A 13,607-nucleotide genomic window follows, 5' to 3' on the forward strand; every position below is an offset into this window, starting at 1 on the left:
TGAAAATTCTTTCTGAGTACAAAGAACTTTTGAATTCATCCATGAAAAGCAAAATCATGGTAATTTTAGAGGCTTGGTATATTACACTGCTGAATTTTGGATAGAAAATTCCTTGTGCAAACTTTTAAAGCTTCTAAATGTACCATGCAGAAGACTGCTAAAGAAGAGCGGAATCCTGTTTTCTACTGTTGTCTGCAAATGGTATCTATTTGTCGTCATTTTTGTTGAACATTTTGTATTCTGTATCCTGAGGATTAAAAGTGTTTTGCACAAAATAAGTGCCCAATAAATGTCAGCTCTTTTAATTTAAACTAATGAGGGCAATTATTTTCATAAATGTGAATGTTGTATAATACCTTTGTACCTCTTCGTATATCCATCTATCCATTCCTCATTTATTGGATGTCTGCTGTGTGTAGGATTGTGCTAAGATCTTTATGAGGATTATGAGGTATGTATTACTTATCCTCATTTAAAGATAAGGAAACTCATTGTTAGAAGGGTTAAATAACCTGTCAAGCTTTGGGTTAATGGTAAGCAGAAAGCTTAAGTCAGTGTATGTGGTCATTTCTTTTTTCATAAAGCACTAAGATTCTTTGTGAGCATTTCTTTTGAAAACGTGTTTTGAAAGAGCTTCGTGTGTCTTTTTCTAAAACAACAGGAACATTAAAATTTTCACTTTGGTATTTTCAATATTAATTTAACATTCTCATCATCATTTCTAAATAGTTTCCTGATGATGAGGAAAAGATTAACAGTACCAAAAGGTTAGTAATCTGCTTAGTCAACATTTCATTATTATTTTTAACATCTTAGCATTATTGATACGTGTTATCCTCCACGCAAATTTGAGATCTCTTGGACAATAATGGATAATTTTTATCAATAAGAGTGTGAAATTGTGTTCTGAATCAAACAACCTTGACATAATCACATAAAATATTTGCATTTTTATTTTTGAAAGTAGTTTATAAATTGAGTAATGTTAACAAGTGCCTGCTAATATCATGTTAGAAAACAGTTGCATACTCTTAGGAACAGTAAATAGCTACCATGTTTTGAGCACTTCCCCTGTGCTAACTTGTTAAGGTAAGTGCACAGTCTCATTTCATCCTAATTGAGGCTGAAACATAGTGGTATTTACCCCCATTTTAAGGGGTGGAAATCTTAGCTTTCCTGATTCACACAGTCCTGTTTTTCAGTTTCAGTCATCATTTTTCCTCTGAGCTTTAACTGTTGTTGTTTAGGGTCCAGAAGATATCACTCTGTGTTTTCAGGGTGATCTCATCCCCTTTAATAACATTGGTTGCAGGGATAATAAACTGAAATGTCTTAAGGACCGAGAAAATCAGATGCATGGGTAAATGGGATAAAATACGGATTTTAGTTCCTGTAGCAGAATGGAGAGTGGACCTGCTTACTTACACACAATGTCAGCAGAGTCTGTCATGTTTGTTTTTCAAAAATCCAATCTCATGAGAAAGAAAAAAATGGGTGATTTGGCTCACAGTTTTAGACCTCTGTTTAGGCTGTTTACTCCCCGGTTTCTATCTTAGCGTTCAGACCTCTGCTCTGAGCTCTGGACCTGAGTATCTGTCTATTCAGTGTCTCCACTTGGTTGTCCTTTAGTCACCTGAAGACTTAACAAGCTTAATAAACCTAAGCATACTCTCTCCTCCCTGTATTCCCAAACTTGACCCCTCTCCATTGTTTCCTTTCCCTGTGAATGACACCATTTGCACAAGGTAGAAATGTAAGCATCCTTTTCTCTCTCACCTCTTCACTTCCCTAATTATCTCTAATATTTCTCATTCCTTTAATTTGCCGTCACCACCACTTTATATCCAGGTCACCATTCTGTTATGACATTGCCTTGCTTCAGATCCTTCTCTGAGAGACTTTAGATTTTTGTCCTCAGAATTACCATGGCTTACAAAATGGTCAAATCTAAGCTCTGCTTATCTTTCTTATTCAGCCCAGGCAGAAAGTTAGCCGTGTTGACCTTTTGCTTCCTAGTTGCCCTGCTTGCTGTGTCAGGCCCTTCCCATAATCCGTTTCCTCTTCTTGCAGCCTGGCCTACAGACATGTGTATTACACATCCATCCTTTGTCAAGTCAGTTCCTCCTCAGTTTTCAAAGCTTAGTGTAAATGTTGTGTCCTCAAGAAAGTGATTTCTGACCACCTAGATAATAGCAGTTAAATAAATGTGCACTTAACTTGTTGAGTGCTTGTCTTCCCAGTTAGAGTACACACTCACTGTGGGGAGAAACAGTGACTGTCTTGGCCTCTGTGCTCTAGTACACAGTACCTTGATGAAATAGTTTATATTTGTAGAGTGGATGAATGAGTGGACAAATTAAGTATTTACTTCAGTAATCTACTTCCTGTCATTAACTTTTGAAATGATAGGAAAGTTTTCCTAGATGCTAATACACATAAAAGCCTTTTCTTAGTGAATTATTTCATGATGCCATCAACATTTAAGCAATGCTAATGCAGTGCAATTACAATTATGGAAATTGTTAACCTTTTAGAGACTGAATTAGGGGAATTTCCTGTGCTATCCAGTGGTTAGGACCAGTGCTTCCACTGAAGGAGGAATATTCAGTCATTGGTGAGAAAGATCCTGTGTAACACACGATGCAGCCAAAACATTAAAAAATAAATTAGAAAAAAATGAATTAAAGACAGAATTAGAACTTATGTATTTCTGGCTCCTCTCAAACCTGTAGTGAGAATACATGCATTTAAGTACTATTGTGGCATTTTTCAGAGCTAATGAGACAGTCCTTAAATCTGTCATACTTATTTAGCCCTTTTTTTTCATTAAAAAACCAAACTATGATGTTGTTCTTGATATAGATAGTAAACTCTCTTGGAATTAAAATAATAAAAAATTTATGGATGTCTTGAATTAATATTATCTTTGAGAAGGCATGCTTTATCCTTACTTTTCAGTAATAGCTGGAGTGACGTCAAATAAAATCTTTTATTTTGGTAGTAGTAAATGTTACGTAGATTCCAGGAAGGTACCCACTCTAAAATCGTTTATTTTTAGAATGAGTAGTGTTATAGAGAAATTTTAGTATTATTAACATACGTGTTTAGATGTAAATAATACCCAGCACATCATCTCTGTCTTTTTTTAAGATAGAGGCTGCTCTGGTTAAGATTCTGATACCCCGCCCTGGCCCCTGCAGCCCTGCTGCAGGCCTTCTGTTGGTCTATCTCCCTCTTCCCACCCCTGTGCCACTCTCAGCCAATTTTCTGTTTCTGCCTAGACTTGGTCCATGGCATCAGTCTAGTCACAGCCACAACTGTGCTCTCAACATCATGCCTATGTCAAAAATTAATGTGGATTATCCAGAGAGCTGGAAGGATATAGAAAATAAAATTACTTGTGTGCATTCCCACATATGTATGTGTGTGTTTTAGGATATAAACTTTAAATTACTTGTGTATATTGTTACGCATGTGTATGTGTTTCTACCCTCAAACTAAAATTAGTTTTTTAAATTTCAAGCTGAAACTATTTTTGAAGATTTAAATAATTGATATTTATGTAACTATCTATAAACAGTGCTTTTAGTTATAATAGTTTCATGCTTATTTTTAAAAAAGGTGGTGTGTCCTGACTGTAGTGATGAAATTGCTGTGAAAAAGGATAATATTCTTGTTCGATCTTTCAAAGATGGCAAATTGTAAGTATAATTCACTTGGTCTGAAAAATAAGCTGCTTTTCCAGATTAGGATGATAAATTATAGATTAGTTATTTCCGGTGATGTTCTGCTTTTCCTTTTTATCATCAGAGTGTTTCAAAGCATGATCATCTTTCATATTATCATTAAGTGTAGCAGTCTTAAAATATGTCTTCTTCATTTGGTCTTTTCTAAGCTCTACTCTCAATGCTGTCTAATTGATCAATACTTGCCTATATAATAACTGATGGTTTATTGAAAATTCAACATATCTACCACACCTAATATTTCATAGATATATTAATTGATATATATTTATTGTTTTGAATGTCTAATTAGGATTTTCTAACATTTTAAATTACTTCTAAATGAGTGTGGTAATACCTGTTATGTAACGTTTGAATTTTGCAGTAGTCTTAAGGATTAAAACGAGTTACTGTAAATATATGTTGGGTATTAAGACAATGAATTTTCATGTAGAACTTTTCTAAAACTGAGTTACCATTTTCTATGGGTGTTTTTTCCCTTTAAGAATTGTGTGACTAGAAAATCCATGTGTTTTATGTTGATATTTTGCCTTATTGGGTGACTGCTTTAAAAAGATCATGATACGTTAAGATTGGTTTTTGGATTTTCATGTTCTGAAACATGACTTAAAAATAATCTATATGAAACCCACTTTCACAAAAATGTGAGCATTGAAATTGAATACTAGTTTGTTGATATTAAGAAATTACTATGAATTTTTAAATGTGTGATGATAGGATTATATTTTTAAAAGAATAAAATATTATAAATTAAATTATATAATGTCTGAGATTTGCTTTAGAATAATCCAGTTGGGGTGGGAGGAGGTAGGTAGGGGTATAAATGAGACACTGACTCCGAGTTAATGATTGTTGTAGTTGTATGATGGATTCGTGGGAGTTCATTTTACTGTTATACTTCTGTATATATTTGAAATTTTTAAATTTAAAGTTTAAAAAGAGGCAGACTGAAAAGTGTATTTGGAATAGTTTTTAGACTTCTGTGGATTGGTTGAAACAAACCAAGTGCAGAAAAGCTGAAAGACGATTTATTCATGTAAAGTAAGAAATAAATGTGACATATATGATAAAACGACCTCTCCCAGTTGCTTGCATCCAAACCCTTCTTATAGTTTCTACATGAAAGAACTTCAATTGTATATTAGAAGTTCGCTTTGAACCTAGAATTCAGTTTAAAAAAATTATTGAACATTTTACATTATAAAATAGTACATTTTCTTCCAATCTTAAATTTATTTACTTATTTCTTGAGATTATCTTAAGATGATGGCAGATTCTTGCTGTTTAACTTGTTTTTTAAATTGGATTGATGCATTCTGCTATGTAAACATTTTAATTTATTATTTTCAGGGTTTCAATATTTTTAGTATTGCCTTTAATCAGGTACTCTGAGAATTCCTTGTTTATAAAACATCTATTAAGGTGGGGTCCTTCTTTGGATGATTCCATTTTTAATGTCCTGCCTAGTATTTTGTTTGAGACTTGCAACCCTGTGTGCAGTCATTTGCATCAGTGTTCCCATGTTCTCAGTATCTTTCAGTGGTAGATAATTGGACTCTTAATTAATCTTTATTGTGTTTTTGTGGGTTTTTTCCTTAAAAAAAAAAAATGCAGCACTTCAGTACCAAGGAAGGATGTCCATGAAATTACTAGTGATGCTGTACCAAAGCCTGATGCTGTATTAAAACAAGGTAAGGGTAATTTTGGAACAAATTATACTTAGTTTAAAAACTGATGGGGCATGCCCTGGTGGTACATTGGTGGACTTTGCACTTTTACTGCTGGAGCCCAGCTTCGATTCTGGTCAGGAAACTAAGATCTCATAGGTCGCACAGTGTGGCCAAACAGAGAAGAAAGAAAAACTAAGGAAGTATTTCTGAAGTATTTCTTAAATGTTCTTTTGGTCTTTTAGTGAAGTCTTTGAAGTTACATTTGGTCCTGTGCGACTTCTGCTTTTGTAAACCAATGTGTCTTTTGTTATCATAGTAATCTCTTTTTTTTTTAGTTTATATTTGGGATAGTAATCTAAAAAAGGTCAAGAACAAGATCATTAGCTATCACTGTAGTCTGGCCTAGTAAATATCAGTTCCTGAGGATGGTAAACACAGGAATCAAAGTAGTCTTGATTTTTGTCATTTCTTGTAACAGTAGTTATATTTTATTGGGGAATATGCTGTAATTACATCTTACTTGATTTTTCACACTGCAAATAACTTTATTTTTTTCTTTGCCCATGACTAGTTAAAAATCATCAAGATTTATGGTAGAGAATTTATTTCTCTGTATTGTAAAGTGAGAATAACTGTTATTTATCCAGTTAAATTAATCATTAATATAATTTTAATTTAGAGTTAACTAAAAATGTAGAATACATATTTATAGTATATTTTCAGATACTTGTAAGTTATTATATTGGCTCTGGGCCTATTATATAAACTGTTTAATAATTTTTTGATAAAATGATTATAAAGATTTACTTTAATGTTTACTAGATTTACTTTAATGTTTACTAGACATTCTTAATTTTTGTTTTAAAAGAATATATCTGCCCCTTTTTCTTCTTGTCTTTGTTTGAACCTAAGTCACCTAAGTTTTGCCATCTATAAAATAGATAGCTAATGCCTAAGACGGTTAAGATTATGGGCTGCTACACCGAAAAGCAGTTAGCACAGTGCCTAGCCCATAGCAGCCTCTTCATAAATGTCAATGGTGGCAGCACAATTGTTTTTATTTCTTTTTCCTGTTAATATTTTTAGACAAATCAGTTGTCTTAATTTCTCCAGTTGATAGTTTGTTACCTCTTTCCAGCCTTTGATCAGGCACTTGAATTTCACAAAAGTAGAACTATTCCTGCTAACTGGAAGACTGAATTGAAAGAAGATAGTTCTAGCAGCGAAGCAGAGGAAGAAGAGGAGGAGGAAGATGATGAAAAAGAAAAGGAGGATAACAGCAGCGAAGAAGAGGTGAGTAAAAAGAGTTAATGCCTTTTACAATGAAAAACAGTTGAGTTCCCTTTGGGATTTGGCATAAAGTCATTTATCACTTAAGTATTTTTAGTATTAGAAGTGTTTTATAATACAGTTGTTCTTGTTTATTCATCATAATCAAATAGTTTGCTTACTTAACCTTAAAATAGAAATATGGTTTTGTGAAATTAAAAATATTAAGTATAGTTATCCCTGTATTCTCAAAAATATTTCTTAATCTTCAGTCTGTAATGTATTTAAATGTCAAATCAATATGTCATACACCTGAAATTGATACAGTATTGTGTGTCATCTATAGTTCAATTAAGAAAAGGGAAAAAATGTTTCTTAATACAGCAAAACTCTACTTTCCTATGCTTTTTAACATCACATAGACAGCTGTGATCTCATACTATGTTTACATCTGCATATTTTATTACAGTATCTCATAAAGGATAAAATGTCTTTTATCTGATGTTAAAGGAATAATCAGCATAAAAGTAAAGATTAATATCTTTGATTCAAAGAATCAATACAAAGATTTTTGTATTAGATTTTATCTAAGACAAAATAAGACATCTGTGAATTTATATGGATCAAGGAGCTAAATATAGATTTGATTGTAGCTGGTACTTTAGGTCCATCCATGACAAGTACTGAGAAAATTGCCCATAATCTTACTAGTGACAGTGCACCACTGTGCTCTTTAATGGTTTGCTGAATGGCTTTATGAAAATTATTGGGGGAATAATGCAGCAGATAATGATAGCTGCAATACATGACCATTGTATTTAATGTTTTTAGGAAACAAAGATAAGTTAATGTCAATATGTAATATTTTAGGTAAGTTATGAAATTTTGCCATGTAACTGTAATACACAACTATTGATGAAGTAGGAACATTTTAAAGTTTATGTTTTATAATATAGTGATCTATAATGACAGTGTGTAGTGTGAAAGTTTCCCTGGCGTCGGTCTTCCCCATTGCTTTCTATTTAAAATGTTAAAAATAAGCCATCAGTCCCTTGCTTAAGGCTTCTCAGGTGGCGCAGTGGTAAAGAATCTGCCTGTAGTGCAGGAGACACAAAAGATGCAGGTTCAGTCTCTGGGTCAGGAAGATCCCCTTGGATTAGGAAATGGCAACCCACTCTAGTATTCTTGCCTGAAAATTCCTTGGACTGGTGGGCTACAGTCTGAATGACTTATTACTCTGGAAGTCAGGCTTTACTTTCAGAACCTCCCTTTATAGCTGAACCTGTGCTCTCTTTTTTTCCATCACTACTTCTGGTATATTCTCCTACTTTTATTTTTTTTGTTTATTTGTTTGTGATGGTACCACGTGGCTTTCCAGATCTTAGTTCCCCAACCAGGTGTTGAACCCCGGGCCCTTGGCAGTGAAAGTGTAAATTTCTAACATTGGCCCTCCAGGGAATTCCCTACCCTCCTACTTTGAACTAGGTTGTAGCAACATTGAATTACAAACCTTTGTTTCTATTCACTTCTGTACAAACCAATACCTTTGTCCACAGTGCCCTTCCCCACCCTGCCCTTTGTCAGCATGAGACACTTCTGTTGAGTTTTTTTAAACCTTACTAACCTATTTTCCCTGTAAAGGAGAGAACCATCACCTTCTGCAAGAAAAGTTAATCACTCCATTTGATGGTCTATAAACAGATACCACTCGTAGAAATTTTTGCATACATATATACATGCGTTACATATGTGCATGTATTATTTTCTGTTTGTTTTTTGCCCTACTAATAAATAGGCTCCTCAAGGGTCAGGAGTCCATCTTACTTGTACTTATACTCATAGTGTCTTGTCATAGTGTGTAACATGGAACAGATGATCAGTAAATACTAGTTACCAAAACTTTTGTTACTTAGATTTATGTTAACCAAATGTGGTTTCCAGTTTAAACAGTTTTTTAAAGTTAAATACAGACTTCACTTAAAATTTTTTGCAGTAAGAATAAATTTGGTGGTTTATGAAAGTCACATATTTATTGTACCATGGGGGCATTTAAGAAAATACCTAGAAAACAGTATTCCCTAGACTTACGTCTGACTACCTTACCAAAATGCAGTGCATGTGGATCATGTTTAGGTTGAGAAAAACAAATTTTATCATAAGCAAACTAATAATTGTCATTTATTCTTCTCTGCCCAATTATTAGCAAGCATAATAGTTTTATCGATACAAGTTTTTATTGTCTTTAACTTCCTTTTTTCTGCTTGCTTTTAAGATAGAGGCCGATCTCACGCCAGCAGTGGTTTTAGACACATGATTTTTAAAATTAGAATGATATATTTAGGCTATCAGTTGAAAAGTATTCTGACTTTTACCACGCGGGATACTTTTGTTTCAACCAGACTAACTGTAAAGCCTCAGTGTGTATTTTGAGTTCCTTCCTCTGCAGTTAGCCCTGACCATGCTCTGTAATGACAGGCACCATCGCTCGTTTCTCTTTTGACTCAGCACCTTGCACAGTGGCTACACTCACTGGTGCTCATTAAATGTTTGTTGATGGTCACTGAATTGATGAGTTCCTCCATCTCACCTACTACCCTGCTCCTTGCAGGTTGCTTCAGGACCAGCTCCCTACTGCCACAGCCCCTGGCCACAGCAGCAAGAAGCTAGTCCCTCCCTTGTAATTGATAAATCGGGGAACTATTTTATTACTTGAAGATTTCCCTAAGTCTGAATCTTCAGGTATTGTAGATCAAGTTTGTTCCCCACTTTACTGATTTTATAAGCTTGAAGTACTATACTGTGGGGCCGAATATAATGAAGGATAATTTTAGTTGCAGCTGATGGGGCCCTCACTTGTTTAGTTCCTGGAGGAGCAAGAGTAGAACCTGTTTCGATGTTAAGCCCTGACCCAAATTAATATAAGTGAGAGTAGGTCTTCTTGAGCCTGTGACCGTGATTTAAAGACTAGATCTCTGATGTGGTAAAAAGTTCATGAACCATCTTGTTAGTCTCATTTCTTATATGAGCATTTACATTTGGGATTGTCACTACTGAGATAACCTTTTAGGACATAGTTCTCTGTAAAGCATAAAATGTCTAGACTTTCTGGTTTTGAATAGCTTAGTGTTAAGTAATTTTTTTTTTTTGTAAAAAGCCTTTGAAATATTCTAGTGAGTATTAGTCTTTGCTGTTGGTAGGAAATCTGCTTGTGTTATTAAAATGCTTAACTGAGGAAAATAATATTTTATTCTTCTGTGACTAAAATTAGGAAGAAATAGAACCATTTCCAGAGGAAAGGGAGAACTTTCTTCAGCAGTTGTACAAATTTATGGAAGATAGAGGTGAGTGTTTTTTCTTTGATTCATTATTAATGTAGATATCAGATAATATCTTAAAAATAAGAATTCTGTTTATTAAGCTGCATGTCACTGGTAGTCATGGCTATCATTTTGATTACCAGTATCACCAGCACCCTAGTGTTAATGTCTGTCACGTAGTAAGTAGAATGTGGGATTTAACAGTATTTTGATGGATGTTATGGCCATGGACCCGTAAATAACTGTATTTTGTCCTGTCTTTCCCACCACTTCTTTGGGGGAACCCCAAAGAACCTTTACATTAGAAAACAGTAACAGAATGGGAATCATAGTGTCTTTTTATTTGAGCCTCCATGTATGCCTATAGAAAAGCCTCTTCTCTAAAATCACTGCCAGCCCCAAGATGTATGTGTTTGTGTATGTAAGAGAGACACACAGACGGACATGTCATTTATTCTAAGATGGGCCATAAGACTTCTTATGACTTAGCCATATAAAACTAAGAACAAAATTAAACCATCTGTACAGAAAGGTGACCAAGTCTCAAGGTGAGCCTTGTCTTAGCTTTTTGAATCTGCCTTTGTGGTTCAAGAAATATAAGCATGGGTAATTAACACTAACTTTTAACTTGCAGTGATGACCTGGTCATCTAGTAACTGTGGCCCCGTTTCTTTCTTATCTGCTGTTATGAGTATAGTTTTTCCTTTCCTGTAAAGATGCTAGCAAGGTAGAGGGCAGAGGCTGAAAGCTTTATGACTTGAAGAAAAAGACAAAATGAATGAATCATACTTAGAAGTACTACTATGCTCTGTGAATTCATGTTTTTTTAATCCAGTTTTGTATTGTTGATGAGTAGCTGTGGGCTTGGTCTTTTTGCTCTCATAAATCATAGTGGCTACTGTAATGTAGCTATCTTTTTATTCTTCAGTATAAAATGTCCTTGATTTATCTGTTTATTTGTGTTCATGGAGGCTTGGCCTAAGAAGGTGGGCTGATTCTTAAGCTTTTTCTATATAAGCTAAATTAAAAAGAGAAGAAAATGAATAAAATCTAATATTAGAAAAAAATGAAGAGTATGATTATCCCCGTCATATATTTTTTGGAAAGGGCAATAGGTTGTGTATCTCTATCCTGTTACTTTCTCTTAATCACATTCTAACAGTCTGATAGTTTTAGTATCCTTCTACTTTCTTACATCCTGGAATAAACAACACTATAACTTTAGAATTGCTTACTTTGTAGAATAGTAGTAAGTTAGTAAAATACAAAGAAAATAAAAGGTAATTCCCACTGTGAAGCAGTTGCCCATCAATTATCTCAATACTGTTTTCAGCTCTACCAAACATTGTTACCCTATGTTTTAAAATTTTGCTTTGGTATTTTATTTTGCTTCATTTATTGTTTATTCTTTTGCTCATCGGGGGAATGAAAGTGGAATAAAATATAAATAAAGTTTCAAAAATCTGATATAGGAAAAAAGGTTTTGATAAAATGGATTTAAGTAGATATATTTTTGATTAACCAGGGATGTTTTTCTCATATAGACACAGATTGCACTGTGTATATTTGATGGTAATGTTTGAATCTTTTCAAAATTTAAATAAATACGAAGCATGGTTCTGATACATCCGTGTTTTCTTTAATAGGCACACCTATTAATAAACGACCTGTGCTTGGATATCGAAATTTGAATCTCTTTAAGTTATTCAGGCTTGTACACAAACTTGGAGGATTTGATAATGTAAGTATTATGATCAGAAGTGAAACATGTTCTTCATACATGTTTTCTTATCTAAATATTATCTAAAAGTGTCTATTAACAAAAACTTGAGTAAAAGGAAAAGAAAATGGAGAGTACAAGTTAGAAATAGCTAGCTTCCTCAGACCAAATTTAAACTTGAAGATTTTTTAAAATGAGCTTTCCAGTTTACTGTTAAGTTTGTCAAACTTTCATAAGCTATCTGAGTCATAACACAACCATGTTAGTAGAAATTCTGTGTCTCTTTTCCATTAGACTGTAAGATCGGTAAGAGCAGCGATCTGTCTTAATATTCTTTATATCCTTGATCTCTACCACTGTGCCTTACATATAAAGAAAACATTATTTGTATATATATGTGTGCATGTATGCAGAACTGAAGAAATTATCTTAAGGTTGCTATGATGTATGGTACTCATCCAGTTAATACTATTCTGGGGGGAGGAAAGGTACGTTGTGTTACTAGGATTCTTGAAACGACTTTATTAGCTTATAGAATATCATACATCATTGAAATGTTTTTAATCTGTCATTTCATTAAGATTTTGATTCAGGCATGTAGATGTATTCTTATTTACCATGGCAGGGTTTATTTAAACGACAAACGGGGACTTCCCTGGCTATCTAATGGTTAAGACTCTGAACTTCCCCTGTAGGGGAAGCAAGCTTGATCCCTGGTCAGGGAACTGGAATCCTGCATGCCTTGAAGCATGGCCAAAAGGTAAAACGTCAAATGACCTAGGATTTCAGCATTTATAATTCTCTGAGATTTGTTAGAATACCAAAACTTAACTTAAAAACATTGCTGTAAACCAGATTATTTTATTTAGAACCTATCAAAATTGGTATTTTCCATTCCTTGAGACTAGAAACAACAAATATAGAACTACGTAATACATACGTACACACAAACATACACATTTGGTGTTTATCAAAATTTTATCATATTCCTCACCTTTTAATTTTTAAATATTCATTTTACTCTTTCAGATTGAAAGCGGGGCTGTTTGGAAACAAGTCTACCAAGATCTTGGAATCCCTGTCTTAAATTCAGCTGCAGGATACAATGTTAAATGTGCTTATAAAAAGTAAGTCCATGCACTGGATATAGCTATATTCAACAGGATTTTACCTAGAAAGCAGGATGGAATTTACCATGTAACTGAGGCTAGTAATTTCAAGGAAGGTTTACTAGAGTAATCACTCTATAATAGCATTTTCTAGAGTGTAGCCCATGAATATTCAGTTCAGTTCAGTTGCTCAGTCGTGTCCAACTCTTTGCGACCCCATGGACTGCAGCACACCAGGCCTCCCTGTCCATCACCAGCTCCAGGGGTTTACTCAAACTCATGTCCGTTGAGTCGATGATGCCATCCAACCATCTCCTCTGTCGTTCCCTTCTTCTCCCGCCTTCAATCTTTCCCAGCATCGGGATCTTTTCACATGACTCTGTTCTTCGCATCAGGTGGCCAAAGTATTGGAGTTTCAGCTTCAGCATCAGTCCTTCCAGTGAATATTCAGGACTGATTTCCATGAATACTAGATCTGTGAGATAATCTGTGAAGAAAGTTTTTGTGCTCAGGCAAATTTGCAAAGTATTGTGTAGAAGTTAAAATGCCAAAGTTTTAAAGTCACATAAACCCAGGTTCGAATCCTGGTTCTACCAGTTATTTGTTGTTTATGCCCTTGGGCCACTTATTTGTTCTTTCAGACCTTGATTTTCTTGTTTATAAAATGAGATAATACTATTTGTCTCATACTATTTGTCTCTGATTAGTCTGATCAGCTAGTGAAATTTTACATATACTCAGAGGTCCAGTATCTGGCATATAAATAGATGCTATTA

At 34.2% G+C, this 13,607-nt stretch overlaps 1 protein-coding gene across 9 annotated transcripts in view; it reads left to right on the forward strand.

Annotated features, from left to right (window-relative positions):
• The window catches only part of LOC120860498 (AT-rich interactive domain-containing protein 4B), a 139,096-nt gene that overhangs the window by 80,840 nt on the left and 44,649 nt on the right, over positions 1 to 13,607 (forward strand). For all 9 annotated transcript variants that reach the window (XM_040236323.1, XM_040236327.1, XM_040236326.1 and 6 more), the window contains exons 9-14: positions 3,622 to 3,701; positions 5,361 to 5,437; positions 6,555 to 6,709; positions 9,954 to 10,026; positions 11,649 to 11,743; positions 12,752 to 12,849. In XM_040236323.1, the coding sequence (XP_040092257.1) occupies positions 3,622 to 3,701; positions 5,361 to 5,437; positions 6,555 to 6,709; positions 9,954 to 10,026; positions 11,649 to 11,743; positions 12,752 to 12,849 (578 nt within the window). The remainder of the gene's footprint in view (positions 1 to 3,621; positions 3,702 to 5,360; positions 5,438 to 6,554; positions 6,710 to 9,953; positions 10,027 to 11,648; positions 11,744 to 12,751; positions 12,850 to 13,607) is intronic.

Source organism: Oryx dammah, unplaced genomic scaffold, assembly GCF_014754425.2.
Source record: "Oryx dammah isolate SB20612 unplaced genomic scaffold, SCBI_Odam_1.1 HiC_scaffold_11077, whole genome shotgun sequence".
NCBI lineage: Eukaryota > Metazoa > Chordata > Mammalia > Artiodactyla > Bovidae > Oryx > Oryx dammah.